General features: G+C 42.5%; 1 protein-coding gene across 1 annotated transcript in view; it reads left to right on the forward strand.

Moving 5' to 3' along the window:
* The first annotated feature begins 858 nt into the window (after positions 1-858).
* The window catches only part of pappa2 (pappalysin 2), a 74,650-nt gene continuing 54,335 nt past the window's right edge, over positions 859-21,173 (forward strand). Inside the window, exons 1-3 of the mRNA XM_057333242.1 lie at positions 859-2,778; positions 5,490-6,552; positions 20,649-20,797. Of these exons, the coding sequence (XP_057189225.1) occupies positions 1,905-2,778; positions 5,490-6,552; positions 20,649-20,797 (2,086 nt within the window). The 5' untranslated portion in view covers positions 859-1,904. The remainder of the gene's footprint in view (positions 2,779-5,489; positions 6,553-20,648; positions 20,798-21,173) is intronic.

The following is a 21,173-nucleotide window of genomic DNA, read 5'->3' on the forward strand; positions in this document are numbered from 1 at the left end:
ATGACAAAATCATACAACAAAATTGCTAAAACTTTAAAACATAAAAACAAAAAATCTAAAAATAAAAGCTAATTTAGAATATTAATAAAACTAAATAAATCTAAAATCAAAACTATAATAACTAGCCTATTGTACAGGTTTTTCTCAACAACAACAAAAAAACATTACAAACCATTACCTCATTTTAAACTTAGTTCTTTATAGTTCTTACCAGCTCTTTTTTTTAATAAAAAAAATACTACAAATTCCCAAACGTTTAAAAATAACCTTAAGAGCTTTATTCTTTAGCCATAGTGTACTATTTTACTAAAAACATGTCACACAAAACTGCTATTCAAACCATTTTATTTTATTTTTGTCAGGTACAATGAACTGTAACCTTGCAAGCATGCAGAGTAGACACAAGATGTTTAGGTTTTAAGTATCAATCTATTGAAAATATAATTGCAACTCAAAGAAGATCCACCTGACTGTGGCTTTTCCCTTTTACTCGTTTTTTACAACGGTCCATTAAATTTTTTTTAACACTTCTTACAACAGTTGCATCGTTGCAAAGAAGCTGTACAGAAAACGCATTGCGGCACAGACACCTGCGGGAACTGGTTATACAGTAAATCCATCATTGTTTATAGTGTTTACACATTTTCACTTTTCCCACATCTGCCGTGTTTTAGCTACTTCCCTCTTCACGTGTCAGACAGATGTGCGTCTCCTCTGCCTTACAGCACAGAAGTAGGTGTAGCATCCACATGTCAATAGAAATGAGGGAGAAAGTGGATAAATGCATGTTAGGGGCTGGGTTGGACCTAGGTGAAGTTTTCTTTCCTAATGGCTGAGTTAGGGGTTGGGTTTGTGATGTCAGGCTGGAGGAAACAGATAAAACGTTTAGCGCGCTAGTTTGATCTTCAGCAAATCTGTTGTGGAGAGCGCGGCTGGGAATATTGACGCGCGGCGCGCAAGAGGAGTTTCTGCACCATCCGAACGTGATCCAAAGAGTCTTTTTCATTGGGAACCGCCTGCACACCTCAGATCATCAACCGGCATGAGCAGAGGATAAATCCATCTTTACAAAAAGAAATATTTACGTCCGTACCTTCTTGGATATTAATGCACATTTTAAGAGCAATAAAATTATTTTAAGGGTACTTTCACAGCTCCATGTTATCTGAATCACATCACTGTTCAATTAAAAATCGACTTCTTTTTACTTATTAAAGCTTTTACGCAGGATTAACAGCAACCGCAGGCGTTTGGAGGCGACCCGTTGCGCACCGGTGAAAGGTGGCGAAACCTTACATAACCTTTATCCAGCGTTACATCTTGCCAAGGCGGAGATTTATCCAGTGAATCTTACACTAAACAGACAGCAAGCGATGTACGTCTGGACACAACAGTATTGCTGAATCAACACTGCTTTATTGGACCCGAATGGGGATACATATTCCGCGCGTAAATGACCACAACAAGTGAAGTACAATTAGGCTTTACTTCATTCTCTATGGACAATGTCTGCAGCGCACTAAAAGGGAATTTTGAAATCCAAAACGTTCTTTTTGGACCCGAGGAAAGAGGAGGAAAGAAAGTAAATGCAATTTACAGTCGGTGACCCGTTATTTTGGACATTCAATTGCACATAAATCGTAAAGTGAAGTGCCGGATTATATCCACTTTAATGCACTGAAACGAAGACCTAAAACGAGAACTAGCCTACTTCAGATTAATTGATGAAAACATGTAATGTGTATGCAACTACATTGCTAGTAAAAAACATTTTATATTATTATTAGAAGACATCCCTAACTACGAGTCCTTCAAACAGACAAACGAATAAACAAAATTGTATTCTTTAAAAACTGAAGTAACGGTTACCACTAACGTCATACTGAGAGCTTTTCGTGAATAAAATGATGTTTTGGAGACTACTGGCTGTTATCCTCGCAGTATATCACACTTGCGCTCAGTCGGATCACATGCAGAGGTATAAGCGGACGCTGGCGCAGAGAGCGGACAGAGCGCTGGCTGCTGCGGCCAGAGAGCCGTGCGGCTCCATCAGCCGCAAGAGACCCCCGCGCTCCGCGGCGCAACATTACCCCCTAGCGGCCGTGCTCGGGCGGTACACCCGCTTGAAAGACCTCCACGCGATGACAACCGAAAGAGTGAGGTCCTGTTCGAATGGATGCAGCGCCAATGGCACAAGTGCTGCTGAAGTGCATGATGACCCAATCCGGGATACAAATGAGAAGGTCAATTACGATAAACAACAAAGGAAGAAAGACAAACAGCCATTCTCAGAAACCAACAAGGCACAGGGTTTCACTTTAAAAGTCATTAAGTCAAACAAGCTCTCTAAAACAATACCAAACAGACACTCAAAGGAAACGCACGTGCCATCTATGCGGTGGGAGCAGCAGGGTGGTGATATGATGGACAGCTCCTCCTCAATGAGAAGGGTCGCACGCAGCCTCACAGACATGAAGAATAAACCCGAAGAAATCCCAGGGGGCAGGAAGCACGCCCGTGTTCCTCGCAGTGATTACTCTGCAGAAAGTGAGGAGTTCTCCGGGGAGCGGGAGGGGCTGCAGAGCGCCCCCGGAGACCTTTGGAGGGCTGATGCGCACAACGTCCCAGCAAAGTGGATGACCGCCCTGTATTTCAGCGGTCAGGCGGAGAGGCTGAAGGTCAACCCTGAGTTTGCCATAGATCTGCCCCGCTCCAGGTTCACTCTAGAGCTGTGGGTGAAGCCGGAGGGGGGGCAGAATAACCCTGCCATCATAGCAGGTGGGTGTGTCTGTCCCGAATGTCATTCTCTAACACAAACTGTCATGCTTGTGCTTTTTGGAAAGATGCGGGCAGCTTTTCTTTTAAGAGTTCCCGAAATTGGTTTTGTAAAATGTGGAAGACAAGCTTGTTACTTGTAATTGGTTATTACTTAAAACAGCTGTTAATACTTAAAGAACGTCATTCATAATAAGCAGAATATAAAAATAATGTTGGACGTTGTAAGAGGCACACAACCAAAATTTCCACTCATATGACTATGTGAAGTTACATTTACTCAGCACCTCTTGCTTCAGTTCATGTAGCGTGCACTTTCATCAAATAGTGTCCTCTGTTCGATGGGTATGTGAAAGAGATGGAGGGTGGAGATTCGGAGCAACAATTAAGTGCCACCACCTGCTCCGGTCTGTTGTATGAAATAACTGTTTTAGTTAATGTGCGGGTCTGCGTTTGTGAGGTTCGATTCGCGAGCTGCGTGTTCTGGACGCCGCATTCACGCTGACAGATGCCACCCTCCTCAAGTTGTTTGATATACTCCAAACACTTTTAAAGCAAGAAGTTGGCCGAGTGTTTTGACATTCAAATGGAATGCAGTCACAGTTTATTTGTGTAATTTAATTACATGGTTAACTACATGCAGATAAGATTGTTCTACTAGCCGGTTCATTTTTTCTTAAAGGGACAGTTCACCCAAAATGAAAATTCTGTCATTATGTACTCTTGTCGTTTCAAACACGTATGACTTTTTTCATATGCAGAACACAAAAGAAGATATTTTGAAGAATGTTGGCAACCAAACAACAGTTGTACCCATTAACTTGCATTTACTGTAAACTGTAAAAAATGATTTGTTGTTTTTTTGTTGTTTCAACTTAAAAAAATAAGTTACCTGGTTGCCTTAAAATTTTAAGTTAGTGCAACTTAAACATATTAGTCAACACAACGAGTTTGCAACAAATTCATTAAGTGAACTAATATTTTTAAGTTGAACTAACTTAAAATTTTAAGGCAACCAGGTAACTTATTTTTCAAGTTGAAACAACAAAAAACAACAAATCATTTTTTACAGTGTATAGACACAAAACCAATGCAAGTCAACAATGAGTGCCGCCCTCGTTTGGTTACCAACATTCTTTAAAACGTCTTCTTTTGTGATCTGCAGATGAAAGGTTTGAAATGACAAGGTGGGTTATTTTTGGGTGAACTATCCCTTCAACGCACCTGTTCATATTTTAGAAACAAGTAATAATTCAGCATCCTAATGTAAACTCGGGAACATCACAGAAGGTGCTGGATCCCACTGGGAATCATGCGTAATCGGGTAAATGTGTTTTGTTGTACGGCTGCTGCAGAGGGTGAATGCGAAAATGATTATATCTGGACGTGCTTCTGAGACTTGTTCCCAGTAAGAAGAACAAAGCCCAAAGATCTTCTCTTGTAACCTGCATGAGGCTTTCCTCTGCCATGGATGCCAAAAAGCATGCTTTCAGAAGAAGTGCTCGTGGTGTGCGAATATTCTTCATTTGTTTTTGACACTAACACTTAGACTGATGAGTCCATGAGTCATCGATCAGACCTCAAAAGAACCTACTCAGAGAATCTATCCTGTGATCTTAAAATCATCCACCGCTTGGATGAAATCAGTGTAGTAAAATCTTATAAACCACTTAAATAAATCAGGGCGTCTACCATCCAGAGGCAAACATTGTTAAGATGTGTTATTTCACGTCATCAGTGCTAAAATCGAGTGACTCGATGATCATTCGCTCCAGCTTCTTCTGAGGTCAAAAGCTTTCTCGTAACAATCAGCGGACGAATCTATTGTTATAAAGCCAGTTTGCAAAAGTCTCACGCTCTGCCAAATGAGCATTCAAAGGCTTTACTGGAAATGATCATTTCGCTTACTTTTTTCACTAACAAGCGATACTAAGCAGAATGTCTCAACATTCTCTCTCTCTCTCTCTCTCTCTCTCTCTCTCTCTCTCTCTCTCTCTCTCACACACACACACACACACACACGCACACACACACACACACACGACTTATCATATCAAAGCTATCAATCAAACAAGGTTACCAATACATTTTTTCTTTAGAACTGTCCATCTTGAGCCAAATTCAGCACTCAAGCTCTGAGGTCCTACTATTAGGAGCCTTTATTTAGTTAGATAGACGTTATAAAAACAGTAAGATAAGAACTAAGACTCTTAAAATGTAGTAATATCCAAGTGGACGGAGCTCTGGATAGGTTTATCTTCAAATGCATGACTTCAGGGCCAATACACGCAGAAATGAACAGACGTCGTCGCATACCGAGTCTGCATGCTCGCACGCACACATCTGTGGGGGCTGAGGCTCTTCCATTGAATGAAATTTCAGTGTGGTCCAAGGCCCTCAGGATATTTAGTTTAAAACTACCCATCTCTCGTTCTCTGGTATTGAGGGAATAATGCGTCTGAGTGTGTATGTAATGCATGCATGTGCATGTGTGTGTGGGGAGGGTGAAGGGGTTCCCTGACCTCTCCCTGTCCTTCAACTGTTACATCTGGCTGCCAGATGTGACTCCTTACAAACATAGGTTGGGAATATCGGTGGATGGAAATGACATAAACTTTTAATCTCTTTAGATAATTGAATACCAGTTACTCAATCTTGACACTTGATGATTTTCCATTTCGGTTAATTGACGCCTTTGTTTGTTGTCTTTTCAGGGGTGTTTGACAACTGCTCGTATCCCTTGAGCGACAAAGGCTGGTCCGTCGGTATCCGGACCGTTGACCCCACGGGAAGAAAAGATGGCCGTTTTTTCTTTGCCCTTCGCACGGACCGTGCGCTCCAGTCCACTACTATCACAGCACATCAACGCTACCAGCCGAACAGCTGGACTCACATGGTGGCAAGTTACGACGGCCACAAGATGGCGCTGTACATAGACGGCTCCAAGGTCGGCGAGAGCAGTCAGCAGTCAGGCGACCTGTACAGTTCTTACATCAAGACCTGTCGCCTGTTCCTGTTGAGCGGGGACCAATCTGATCGCGAACATGGTTTCCGCGGGCATCTAGGAGGCGTCGCTCTATGGGGTTATGCACGTTCTCAAGAGGAGCTTCGTAAAAGCCATCGCCACCGTGCAGAGAGACAAGCCGCGCTCCTGAACCAATGGGCGGATTTCTCAGAGGTCAAGCATCAATGGGTGCCTTACAAAGACCGTCACAACTCAGTCATTGTAGCACTTCCCATTCCAGAGCCGATGCTTGTGTTTCCATTCCAGCCTCCTCCTTGTGGCGTGACCATGTGCGACAACCCAGACATCGCCCTCAGTTACAACCAGCACTGGCAGCTGCGGGCGGAGAAGCACCTGCGTTACCGCATCGTGAACATCTGTAAGGATGACGGGACTGACCCCACAGTCTCCCAGGAACAGATCCAGCTCCAACATCTGGCCCTGGAACAGGCCTTCCATCCCTACAACATCACTTTGGAGCTCAGCATCCACACCGTCTACAACACCTCCCTGCAACGGCGCTTCATTCTCAGCAACTGCCACATTGCCAAGGTGGGAAACCGCCACTGCGATCCGGAGTGTGACCATCCTCTCACGGGCCACGATGGGGGAGACTGTTTGCGCATGGGGCCCTGCTACAACTGGAAGAGGAGGGATGGAGTCTGTAACCCAGAGTGCAATAGCATTTACTATGATTATGATGATGGTGATTGCTGCGACCCCGAAGACACCGATGTTGCAAAGACCTGCTTTGATCCAGAGTCTCCTCAGAGGTGAGCTTGTGTTTTAGTGTGGTTCCACTTTGAAAGCTGAATTTATCTCAGGAAGGATATAGAGAACTTACCATTAAAATTTGGCCAATGTAAAGATTTCTTTGTAAACAGGGTTGTGCGTCATCCTTAAATGGAGAATGTGTTTTATACTCTTCCTATAATAAAACGGTTAGTTCTATAATGAAGTGAAACAAGCTATAAACCAAAGACGTTCTTGACGGGTTTGAGTTTCTTTTAATTACATTTCAGTAAATTTCTCTTTGTCATTGTCGAGATGATTTTTAGTAGTGCCTTGAAGAACCATTTTTGACCGAAAGGTTAATAAAGGTTCAATTAATTTGACCTTTAATATCTGAAAAATCATTCTGCTTTACAAAAGGTTGAAAAGCATTCTTGAAAATGTAAGAAAGAAATGTTTCTTATAAGAACTGTTGAGTGAATGTTTTTCTCAGCGATGCCATAGAAGAACCTTTTTTGGTTCCACAAAGAACCATTCAGTCAAAGGTTCTTTAAAGAACCATCTCTTTCTTACCATTTTATTGTCTGAAGAACCTTTTTGACACAAAGAGCGTCTTGTGAAACAGAAATGTTCTTTATGGAAAATTTTAGACAAAAAAGGTTATTTTATGGCATCGTGAAGCAGGTACTCATTACAGTGCAGTACATCAACCACTTTGCATGCACATTTCTTCTTCGTAGATGCATTCTGACCAAACAACATCTTCAGGCCTCGAAGGCAAGAAACACGTGAAAATTATTTTGTCCCTCGCTGAGTTTCTGTACTTGTTTTGGGTTCAAGAAATTGACAAAAGTTATGTGCTTGTTAAATGTTCTCACAGCAGCACACCAGGAAAAAGGAAACCAAAGTGTCTTATTGTGAAATAGTGTTCACTTTTCATTTTCCTGATTGTCAGAGCATTCTCTATTACTCAACATGCAAAGCGGCCTTCTGGAACTGCTTTAAAAGGCATGCAAAACTTGGATACAGAACTGAGCCAAAGTATACACTTAATGTTTCTAAACAACAAATCCAGAGGTCTCGACTCATGGTGAAAGACAAGATGATTTCGCTCCCGTACAGATCGTGTAATGGCTTGCCACAGTGTCTCTCAATTCTCTGATGGTACATAAACTTTAATGCAGAATTTTGATTTATACAAAATAAAATACAAAATGCATATGCACAGTGCACAGACATATATTATGTAAACACAAACTTTCACTCTGGATGCGATTAATCGCGATTAATCGTTTGACGGCCCTAGCAGGAACACAATCTTTGGTTAAAACACTCCCTTGGAATTGCACCTAAATAATACTGAGATGAGACATTTTTACACATCCACTGATGCCAGTCTCATCGTGCAACAGGCCAACCAGCTGTTGTCATTTTATGGTTGCTTGAGAACGAGTTGCCCTTAAACGTTGCAACTCTGTTTTTGAAGAGTTCCCGCTGAGAATAACAGGGCCCCAATGATACAATTGTGTGATGGTTAAAAAACACTTTTTGGGTAGTTTTGCACTGGGACAGTTTGAAAAAGAACAACAGCAAGTTTATAGCCAAACCCCACAAGCAAACTGTTTCTGTCTGTTCACGTCTGAGTGACAGTGAGAAAGAAGGAAGAAAAGGGAAAAAGAGTAGAGTGGTTTATTGTGAAACTTTCTGTCAAGGTTGGAGGATAATAGATCAACTTAACACTCAAAACTGTTTCCATCAAAGCAAACAGTTTGTAGTAGTGGTGACCTAGAGTAGGATACTGTCCTTGGCATACCATATTAAAAAAGCATTCCAAAGCCAGTAAATAACCCAAAAGCATACTCCACTGTCATTCAGTATACTTGGGGTGTGCAAAACTACATATTTTTCATAAATCCACTAGGCGGTTGGTTTACTGAATGACTTCTCACCTAATCTGTTTTAAGGAAGTGATATGCAATTTGCTGGATTTGGGTTGTGTTTTTATGGGCCGTTTATTTAAGACACATTCTTGTGTCGAAACACAGCTATGGAGCGCAGGGGTCTTGTTGTCAAAGGTAATGTGTGTAATTTCAGCTAAATTAGCAGAATTAAATAACAATCCCAACTGAATAATGATTGTTTCCAAGCTTTCCCTCCTGCTATTAGTTAGACAAACCAAAACAATCTCATGGAAATTCATACATTTTTTAGGAGGTGGCTATTTGTACAATCTTCCCTCGGCCCAGTGACATTAAGTGTAGGGGAGGGACCTTTTTTCAATAATTGTACATTTTTCTTCGATTCGCATGTACATGATTATAGAAAATTTCCACCTCGTAAGTAGTTTTGTTTTCATATGAGATCAGTTTGAAAAATCAGATAGTGCCACCCTCACTTACACCATTGGTTAAGCTAATGTTGTCATGTTTTGTAAAAGAAATAGATCACAATTACATTTGACACTGCTAGTGGCGCAGTAATGACACTACCTTAAAAAACATTAGTGGCGTTGTACTTAAAGTAAAAAAAGCATGCATGCAGGATCGCGATGCACAATAGCCACAACGTTTCCAAAAGGGTCTTACAATGGAATAGGGGTGTCACAATATACTGTTATTGACCATAACCGTGATACAAACCCTGCCCCCATAATATTGTGTTAATTTTAAACATAATATCGTATATAATAAAAATTGAGCACCTCTATGACGGCATAAAATCGAAAAAACCCAACATTTTTTGCAATATTGTATTTTTTTAAATATTGAAGTGACTTATATATGCACTCGATTACTATTTTTAAAGACGTTTTTCAAAACCGTTGACCTCCCCCCCCCTTGAAATTAAAAGAAGCAGTTTCACTCGGATATACGTCACGACACGGAAAATAATACGATCGTTACTTCTGTTTCATGCCAACTATAAAGTTTTACTTTAAGAACCATGGGTACAAACCCTTCATCTCTGCTTTCCTTACATTTGTATTTTGAGTGATTCATTGGCCAGAAGTCAAGAGAAAACACAAAATAAACCAATTTAAAGATAAATATGACTGATTTGTATTTATTAAAACATGTAAAGATGTTTCAATAACGTCTCTGCTGTGAGTTATTTTGGCCACGATAAACGTGTAGTGACAATCTGATATTGTGACAGCCCTACAATGCAAATTGCTTAATAGCTACTGTAAAGCACAGCTGGATTAAATTCATCTGTACTGCACAAGAACAGTCATTGTGCAGGGTCCACATATTAGGTCAGTTAAATATAGTCAACCTCCAAATCAGTCAAAAATGGATTAGTTGCTTGTTGGATGAGTCGGCCATCGTGACCCAAGGCTCCTGTAAATATGATGTGCTAATCCCTGCGAGACTAGACTGGGTTGACTGGTCTCAAACACTGAGCACTTAGAGAGGTCTTTCCTTACCATTTTGAAAGAGCGTATGGCTAAGAGCACATTCCAGAGTTTGCAGAGGATTAATGCAGGGATGACATTTTGATGGCAATTGTATAGCGTGCTTTTTATGTGAAGGTCTGGGATTTTAATGTTTTGCCTTGTAAGTTATATCCCAGGTATCTGCTGCTGGGCAGTGAAGCATGAATACTTGCCAATGGCTGTCACTACACAAATTTGTTGTTGAAGCTGAGAGGAACAGCACATGGGAAACCACCAGGTGCATTCTGGCAAGTTCCAGAAATGGAACGAGAAGAAAGCAAAGCCGTTTTCAGCCAGAAATGTAGGGCAATAGAAGTCAACTACCTGATAGCGTTTCTCTTTAGTAGCTAACAGTGATAGATGCATAGCAATTTGATATGATTGATTTATGGATTCATATTCATTGCGATGCAGGATACGAAGATCATTTGACTCGTGGCTTTGGTTTTTGATTTCGTCTGTGTTATTCAATAGGATTTGTGTTTGGCTGAAAAGTGATACGGACACATTTTTAATGTTAAATACTTTTCCCATCCCAGTTTAATGTGCAGAGAAAACCATTATGATGTCAATCTTAGGCTTAGGTCAAACTTAGACTTTTTTGAAGTGTAAACACTGTGGCTCTGTGGTTTGAGTGGTCTGATGTGTCAGCTAATTCCATGAGTTTGGGGCGGGACTACCTGTTCGCTGACAAATGAAAAACCGGACCATCGGTGTGAAACGTGTGAAATAGTAACATTTTCCTCAATCAAATTTCCAGAATAAAATTACATTGTGCACTTGCGCCAACATCGTCATTGAACATTTAACTTTACTTTTTTTTACCTCATGTTATGTCGCTTTATTGTGTTCACACAGTAGTATCAATGAGCGTAGGTCAAGAGAGCAAACCTTCACGTGGTACATTTTTGTGGCAGAACCCACTTCAGGGCCCGTGCTGACAGTTTTACATTTTTTCTGTTCATTATGTTGTGGAAATAACTTGTCTTTCAGATTTTAATTTGCTGTTATTTCTGTCATATTGTGTTTCTTCCCTGAATATGCAGAAATAGTTTAGTGGCAGTCGTCGGTTTTTGTGGTCAGTATTAGACGTAGTAAACATTCCTCTGTGTGATAGCTTGGGGAAAATAGACAGCATGTTTTTTTGATTATCGTTTTGAGTAATCTGTTTGCATAGAAATACGTTCTTCTTGAAACATATTTAACGGCTCGACTGGTGAAACTGTTTGGAAGTACTGCTCACTGTTATTAGTTAACCACTAATGCACAGACAGGCCAGGTGTATTTATTTATATAAGGCATGATTAGGCCTGCTTTTGGTCAAACAGATCGTTTGAGCCAGTAGAAATATTATTGGTGTTCCCTCCCACACTGTAAAATGATTTGTTATTTAATTGTACAAAAGTATGTATGCCAGTCACATTAATTTGAGTTGTAATATTTGTAAGTCAAACTAGTATTGTTTGTTAAAAATGTCAAATCATCTTTAGCCTCTAGTACTGTTTGTTACATTGACTACTCTGAAAACAATCCCTTGTCCAGTTGTCTTTGTTTATTACGTTTTATTTACCCAATTGGTTAAATGGAAATGAATAGTTATGGTAACTTTTACCAGAGCTGTTGAGAGAGAGAGAGTCACTCTCTGATTCATGGAGCCTTCAGATAGTTCCAAGAAGTTTTTTTTTTCTCTTTAAATGCTTTATTTCTTTGATTTTTTTATTCCTTAAATGACTTACGTCTTTAATAGTTCGTCACAATAGCCGCAGCAATAGCCATAGCCGCAGCTCCATGCGTTACTAGTAACTTCCGGGAACTATTGAGAGCCTCCATGAACTGTGAAAAAACTTCCATTGGAGTCAACGGAGTTGACGCAACTCTCTCTCTCAATGGCTCTGACTTTTACTAACGTTCCTCATTTGAAACACTGTTGTAGTGGCTAAAAGTATTAGTTGACAGATGCTTTTGTCCCAGAGTAGAGGTACATTATGATGCTTTTCTCTACACAATTGATTATTTCCACGATGAATGTCAGGCAACTGTAACAATACCTTTAATTTGTTTTGTTTTTTAATGTGCTTCTTTGGGCTTTTATTGTCTTTATATTATAGTAGACAAGACAGTGGAGAAAGTTGGCTTATATTTGTAAGAAGAGAGAGGAACGCAGCCGGACCATGATGCGGACCATACTTGGCCACTATACCAAGCAATATGTTGGCTACTTTATCCTCTGTGATACATTGTTTACATGGTTTCATTCCTTATTAAAATTAACTATGGTTTAATGCCGTCATATCGATGAGTCATTTATTTTGGAATCGATTAATCAATTTGACAGCCCTGGTTTAACTATAGTTTTTGGGTTTTATTGTATTAAAACTTATAGCAACCACATATTTTACGACTGCAGTAACCATTGTTTAACCATGATATTTGGTTGTAGAAACTATGTTTATAATGTAATATAATGGTGTATTTTTCTTAAGGGATAGGTCCTGTCACGCTCTCGAGGGAAGAACCCAAATGCAGGCAGGCAATGAAGGGGTTAACAAGCAAGACTTTAATTAATAACAAAAACAGAAACAAAACACCCACGAGGGGGACAAACACAATAACCAAAAACGCTTGAAAAAGACAAAGAAACAACTTCCCACAATGGGGCAAAACAAAAACCAAAGAACACTAAAACAACTCACTAAACTAAACAGGTTCACGGACAGGACAAGGCAAGGCAAGGCAAGGCAAGGCTGAGACGCGGGGTCAAACGAAACACATCAAACATAGTACATTCATAGAACATAATCCACGAACACAAGACAAAGAAACAAGAGGGTATTTAAAGGGAAGACAAACGAGGGATAACGAGCGAGGGCAGGTGTGGAACATAAGACACGAGAGGGAGACAATACAGGAAACGAGAGGGGCGGGGCCAATGACAAAACACTGGAGAGAACGCATATTGTCAAAAGGACAATAATATGTTTCTCTCCACACATAACCAAAGGCTTTGTCATGGCTCTGCTACAGGACCAAGAAAAACATGACTAAATGAAGCAGAGCCATGACAGAAGCCCCCCCTTTAATGAGCACCTCCAGGTGCTCACCAAGGGGTAGACGGACGAGACAAGACCGACTGGGTGACAGACAGGACCAGGCAAAACAAAGAAAATAATATCAGGGGCAAACAAGACAGGATAACCACAGGACTAGGGTGCGTAACAAAAATAACAAACATGGGAGGGGGGGTGGGGCCAAACAAGGGCCCATAGGGGGCAGTCCAAAAGGGTGGGGGGAATAGTCCTAGCGCTCGAGGGCGCGGAGTCCTGGGGGGACAGTCTTTGACCCTGGAGTTTCCCAGGGGCCGGCTTGGCTGCCGGACTGGGGACCGGCTGGAAGGCCGGCTGGACAGGGCTTGACGCCGGCTGGAAGGCCGGCTGGACAGGCTGAGCCGGCTGGAGACGAGCCGGCTGGATGGCTGACGCCGGCTGGACTCCGGACTGACGCCGGCTGGACTCCGGCTGACGCGGCTGGATCCGGACTGGACGCCGGCTGGACCCGGACTGGACGCCGGCTGGACCCGGACTGGACGCCGGCTGGATCCCGGACGGACGCCGGCTGGATCACCGGACTGGACGCCGGCTGGATCACCGGACTGGACGCCGGCTGGATCACCGGACTGGACGCCGGCTGGATCACCGGACTGGACGCCGGCTGGATCACCGGACTGGACGCCGGCTGGATCACCGGACTGGACGCCGGCTGGATCACCGGACTGGACGCCGGCTGGATCACCGGACTGGACGCCGGCTGGATCACCGGACTGGACGCCGGCTGGATCACCGGACTGGACGCCGGCTGGATCACCGGACTGGACGCCGGCTGGATCACCGGACTGGACGCCGGCTGGATCACCGACTGGACGCCGGCTGGATCACCGGACTGGACGCCGGCTGGATCACCGGACTGGACGCCGGCTGGATCACCGGACTGGACGCCGGCTGGATCACCGGACTGGACGCCGGCTGGATCACCGGACTGGACGCCGGCTGGATCACCGGACTGGACGCCGGCTGGTCACCGGACTGGACGCGCTGCACCACCGGACTGGACGCCGGCTGCACCACCGGACTGGACGCCGGCTGCACCGGACGCCGGCTGCACCGGACTGGATCACCGGACTGGGCACATGGCTGGACAAAGGGCTGGACATCGGGCTGGACACAGGACTGGACATCGGGCTGGACACAGGACTGGACATCGGGCTGGACACAGGACTGGACATCGGGCTGGACACAGGACTGGACATCGGGCTGGACATCGGGCTGGACACAGGACTGGACCTCGGACTGGACCTCGGACTGGACACAGGACTGGACACAGGACTGGACACAGGACTGGACATCGGACTGGACATCGGACTGGACACCGGACTGGACGCCGGATGGGAAGGAGCCCGCGCTGCCCGCCGCTGCCTCTTCTTCTTCAGCCCAGCCACCCGCCTGGAGGTCGGCTGAAGGAAGGATGTAGAAGGCACAGCTGGTTCCGGCTGCGACTCCTCGGAGGTGGACCCCCAGGATGCTCGCCTCCCCCGCTTGCCCACGAGGCTGGTGGACGGTGGAGGAGCTGCCGGACTCGGGACGGGAGGTGCTGGGTCTCCGATAGTGAGGGTGCCTATCACGCGGTCCTCCGGGACGGAACCCAGAGCGGGACGGGAGGAGACCCGATGGCAGCTGGGAGAGGAGCCTTTGACTAGCTCCTCTCGGAGCTGCAGCCGTTCCTCTAACTGTGGGAACGGCTGGTATACCATCTCCTCCCGCTCCGGAAAGGGTGGAGGATCGTCCATCCCGACCACCAGATAGGCACGGACCAGCACCTCGGGAACGGACGCCTTCCTGGCCTCGACGTCCCTGGCGTAGTCCAGCAAGGGGCGCTGGCGCTGGGCAGGGAATGGGCCTCCTCCAGCGTAAGACTGAGCGGCGATCGCCTTCCACCACTCCGGATTGGAGGTGCAAGGCCACCGGGAAATGGTTGCACCATCCATGGCTGCCTGCTGGGTTCAGTAGTGGTTCGTTCATTCTGTCACGCTCTCGAGGGAAGAACCCAAATGCAGGCAGGCAGGCAATGAAGGGTTAACAAGCAAGACTTTAATAACAAAAACAGAAACAAAACACCCACAAAGGGGACAAAAACAATAACCAAAAACGCTTGAAAAAGACAAAGAAACAACTTCCCACAATGGGGCAAAACAAAAACCAAAGAACACTAAAACAACTCACTAAACTAAACAGGTTCACGGACAGGACAAGGCAAGGCAAGGCAAGGCTGAGATGCGGGGTCAAACGAAACCCATCAAACATAGTACATCCATAGAACATAATCCACGAACACAAGACAAAGAAACAAGAGGGTATTTAAAGGGAAGACAAACGAGGGATAACGAGCGAGGGCAGGTGTGGAACAAGACACGAGAGGGAGACTATACAGGAAATGAGAGGGGCGGGGCCAATGACAAGACACTGGAGAGAACGCATATTATTGTCATAAGGACAATAATATGTTTCTCTCCACACATAACCAAAAGCTTTGTCATGGCTCTGCTACAGGACCAAGAAAAACATGACTAAATGAAGCAGAGCCATGACAGGTCCTATAGTTTGTAGTATTCACCATATGGATATGCTTCATTTGAAATACGTTGTTAAAGTGAGTAAATATGTAACGACTATGAATGATAAACAGTAAAATTGGAATGTAATTTTAGTATCTGTTCTGCTCCAGAACATAGTAGTAACACGACATTCCTCAACTTGAAGTCATACCATCATGTGAATATGAATCGTTTGAACTATTTTTCTGAATTAGTCCTAGGAGAGATTTAGTGAATTGGAGCACTTAAAAAGTTTGGCTCAGCTCTTGCTTATTTTATAAATAAGACATAAAAGGTACTATACTTGGTCTATTCTCGCGTGGAACAGGTCCAAGACACAGTAGGTGGTTCAGCTAATGGGCTAGACCCTTCGGCATGATCCAAAGGGCAATAAGAGCCAGACCTCTTCAAACCAACAGGCCGATGATACGAGGTGCAAAGGCTTAGCAGCTATGAAAGCAAAAGAGAAAAATGACATGTGACATGTTCCAAAAGTGAAAAGAGGTAAACATCACACATCAAAGTACTTCTATGGCGATTTCTCACAGCTGGGAGTGGAATTAAAGGGGAGGTATTCGTTCCATACACCATAACCAGTTCAGACAATTATAACCTCCAATCATTGTAACGTAAAGTGATTGTTTTTATGGCTGTTTTTATTAAAAGCACTTGTAAAAGTCAAGAGGCGAATTTAAAAACGGCGTTGAACTGCAGCATGTTCTATAGTAGTTACTATACAGTTTCTTTAAAATGATTAGATTAATTCAGTTCAATTCAATTTTATTTCTGTAGTGTTTTTCACAATTTTGCATTGTTGCAAACATGTTGCAAAACATGCAGGAAGATATAAAAGACAAAAATATAAAAGATCAAAGAAAATACAGTATATAGAAAATATAGAACACATGGTATTATTGCAACTTTTCTCAATACAATGTACTTTGATGAAACTGAAGGTAAATGATAGATCATAATGTGATAATTTACTCTTACCTCTTGTCATTTCAAATCTGTATGACTTTCTATCTTCTGCAAAACACAAAAGAAGATATTTTGAAGAATGTTGGTAATCGAACAACGGCGGTACGCATTGACTTGGTTTTTGGTTTTGTGTCTAAACAATAGAAGTGAATGGGTATTTGTCACGGAATGGCAGGAAAGAACCCAAGCGCAGGCAGGCAGTGAAGGGGTTAACAGATAATATTTATTCTTTTACAAAAAAACACGAAACAAAAACACCCACAATGGGGAAAACTAAACTGAGATATATATACACAAAACAAAGACTTCCCACGTGGGGGCAAAAACAGCAGGGAACAAACTAAAACCAAACATGACAAAACATCAAAAAACACGGCAGGGTAACTAAGGTAAAAAACACAAAAACTCACAGCTCCAGGACAGGGCAAGAAACAGGCATGAGAACATGAACGGGTACACATCAAACAGAACACAATGAACAATCCAACAGCACAAGACAAAGAAACATGAGGGTATAAATGGAGAAAACAAACGAGGGATAACGAGCAGGGGCAGGTGTAGAACATCAAACACTCAGGGAAAAATAACGAGGAAACGAGAGGAATGGGGCCAATGACAAGACACTGGAGAGAACGTATATTATAGTCAAACGGACAATAATACGTTTCTCTCCACACATAACCAAAGACTTTGTCATGGCTCTGCTACAGGACCAAGAAAGGAAGCAACTAAGGAAGCAGAGCCATGACAGTATTGCCGTTGTTTAATTACAAATTTTCTTTAAAATATAATACGTTTGTGATTGGAATTGGAAGCTAATTGTCTATAAGATTGTAACCAGTTTCTATGTAGAAAGATGACAAGTATAACCAATTAAAATGTAATTTTCTGTATAATATTGTGTCAGTCATATACAGCAGATTCAGGTCTGTTATTTCTTTCTCTCAGAATATCTGAATGAACTGTGCAATGCTTACATACTTTATAACAATGTATATGTCCATTCCAAGGTTTTTATTTAGTGCAGTTGCTAAATTAACAAATGAACAGACATCACCTGACCTGGTTATTCCGCTGCACCTTGGTAGCAATGAATTCATTAAATTTTTACAGAGAAAATCAAAAACATACGAGACAAAATAGTAAAAACACAACCTCCAAGTATGCCCTATGAATTAGTTTCAACCATCGCCCCAAAAGAAAGGCTACAGTGTTTTTCACCTATAAAACAGGAATATTTAATTAAACTTATTGCAACATCTAAACCTACAACATGCTTATTAGACCCCATACCAACCAAATTATTAAAAGTTATTACCTGTTGCAATTGAGCCCATTTATAACATTATCAACTCGTCAATTAATCTAGGCCATGTCCCAGGACCCTTTAAGATGGCCGTCAGTAAGCCTCTTATCAAGAAACCAAACTTAGACCCCAATGAACTAGGAAACTATAGACTGATTTCAAATCTCCCTTACCTATCTAAAATACTAGAAAAGGTAGTGTCCACTCAGTTGTGCTCTTTCTTACAAAATAATGACAAAAATTCCAGTCAGGCTTTAGACCGCATCATAGCACTGAAACTGCGCTCGTTAAAATGACAAACGACCTGTTTTTAGCATCAGATAAAGGTATCATCTCACTCCTAGTTCTGCTTGACCTTGCTGCGTGCTGCGTTCGATACTGTGTAGACCAGTGGTCACCAACCCTGTTCCTGGAGATCGACTGTCCTACAGACTGCAGCTCCAACCCTGCTTCAGCACACCTGTCTGTAATTATCAAGCAAACCTGAACACCTTGATTAGATAGCTCAGGTGTGTTTGATTGGGGTTAGAGCTGAAGTCTTCAGGACGGTCGATCTCCAGGAGCAGGGTTGGTGACCACTGGTGTAGACCATAGCATACTTTTAGATCACTTACACAATTATACCGGTATTCAGGGACAGGCACTACAATGGTTCAGATCTTTCTTATCAGACAGATATCAATTTGTCCATTTAAATGGGGAATCGTCAAATCTAACGCAAGTAAATTATGGATTACCTCAGGGATCGGTTTTAGGACCCTTGCTATTCTCCATATACGTGCTGCCCCTTGGAAACATTATTAGAAAAGATGGAATTAGCTTCCACTGTTATACAGATGATACTCAGCTATATATCTCATCAAGACCAGATGATTCCTTCCAGCTATCCAAATGGGCAGAGTGCATCGAAGATATAAAACATTGGTGACTAGTAATTTCCTCCTTTTAAATTCCAATAAAATAGAAATATTACTTATTGGACAAAAGACACGAAAGCAGAATATTTTGGATTATAACCTGCAAGTTGAAGGCTGCACTGTTACTCCAACAAATACTGTTAAAGACCTAGGCGTTATATTAGACAGCAACCTGTCATTTGAAAATCACATCTCAAATGTCACAAAAACAGCCTTCTTCCACTTTAGAAATGTTGCCAAATTACGAAATATTCTATGTGTTGCTGACGCAGAGAATCTTATTCATGCATTTGTGACCTCAAGACTTGACTACTGTAATGCACTGCTTAGTGGTTGTCCTGCATCATCAATAAACAAACTACAGTTAGTTCAGAATGCAGCTGCCAGAGTTCTAACCAGGTCCAGAAAATACGATCACATAACCCCAATGTTATCAAGCCTTCACTGGTTACCCATTAAGTATCGCATTGACTTTAAAGTTCTTTTAATTACTTATAAAGCCCTAAACGGTTTAGCCCCTACCTACATAACAGAGCTTCTACCACACTACAACCCATCACTTCTGATAACACCTAGAATAACTAAATCCACCAACGGGGGTAAAGCTTTCTCATACGTAGCACCAAAACTCTGGAATAGCCTTCACGATACTATTCGAGGGTCAAACACACTCTCCAAATTTAAATCTAGATTAAGATCAAGACAAAGACACATTTTTTCAGCCAAGCTTTCACTTAATGCATAATGTGCAAAAAAATAAAATAAATAAATGAACAGCAGCTGCACTAATTACTGTCTTTCTGCCTTCCTCCCCCGCCTCGGGATGCCCATCGAGGTAGGGAGAGATTACGCCAGGCCCAGATGAATGTCATATGCCCATCCCTAACTAGAGATTATGCCAGCTCCATCTGAACATCCCGTGCCATCCTCCTGCAAGAGCCTGCGGACTGACTGACCATCCCAGCTTCAGCTCAAGCAATTCCATCACCAACCAAGAGCAAAGACGGACTACTTGTCACATTAATGCTAAATTTACAATACTTAGTATTTAATGTTAAACTTACATCACATGTCAGCAGTTTGAAGTTATAGCTGCACTCAGTTACATTATGCCATTACTATTTTCCCTGCTTATAACATTCCTCTGTTGTCTGATATTGATCACAAAATAAGACCAAATTAGACCTAAACAGTTTCAACAAATGAGATTTCCTAAATCACAATTAATAAGCTCTCCCCGTTATTCGTAAACATTTACTCAGTAACTTTTAATCAAAATCACTGAGTGCAGCTGTGACACGTCAGAAGAGACCTGGCCCTCCCCTCTGAGACTGGTTTCTCCCGAGGTTTTTTCTCCATTTATTTATCATTGGAGTTTGGGTTCCTCGCCACAGGGCCATGTTGGCTTGCTCACCGGGAGACTGCTTTTATTAGATATTATTTATTAGAATGATCTTGCTTGTTCTATAAACACCATTCGCTGTGTTTTTACCTTTTCTGTGTTTTTCTGTTTTTCTCCTGTAAAGCTACTTTGGAACAATGCACATTGTGAAAAGCGCAATATAAATAAAATTGAATTGAATGTCTCTAGAATGAAAGTCAGAGACCCTTTAAAGGGTGATTTTATCTTACTCTGTACATAAATCACAGTTGCATGCAAACATCATATTTCTACAATGGAGTCTGTCACTGAAAACTCTTGGCTGCTTCAATGCTGGTCATATTAGCCAGAACACCATAAATAAAACACTTTCTGCACCTTGATGCATCTATGCATCTCAGTCCATCAAGGATGCATCCATGTTCATTTAGATTCAAAGCATTGGCTTGACTGTGTCTCAACATCTCTGCAGGGCTTACCTGAGCGTGAAGGAACTGAAGGATCTGCTTCATCTCAGCAGTTCAGACACACTCAACGTGTTCTTCGCTAACAATTCAGCTCGCGAGGAGCTTGCTGGGGTCGCCACCTGGCCATGGGCCAAAGAAGCCTTAACACATCAAGGTAAGACTTCCACCTTCCTTTCAAATCATCCCAACGGGTTTGACTCACTCTACTGCTTCAGTGGACAATGTCAATATCCAAACCGCAGATGTTTCCTGTCACTATATGGCCCCAGCACATGTGTTTTGTTGTCATGCTTTGTTCATTCACCTTTCATCTTTCCCTTTAAGAAGCACATTCTGGTGTCTCCCTCCTTGTTGTCTGCCTTTGCCTTTATGAGATTAATGGGGCGTAATGTCGAGCACAAAAGAAAACACTTGCAGCACGCATAGATTTCCCTGTAGATTGCCCCTATTAGGGCTTTCCACTGGGAGAGAAGAAAAGAAACTCGACAACAACCAAACAAAAACAAAAGAAGGGTATTACCCTGTTGCCA

Source organism: Triplophysa rosa, linkage group LG5 (assembly GCF_024868665.1).
Source record: "Triplophysa rosa linkage group LG5, Trosa_1v2, whole genome shotgun sequence".
Lineage (NCBI taxonomy): Eukaryota > Metazoa > Chordata > Actinopteri > Cypriniformes > Nemacheilidae > Triplophysa > Triplophysa rosa.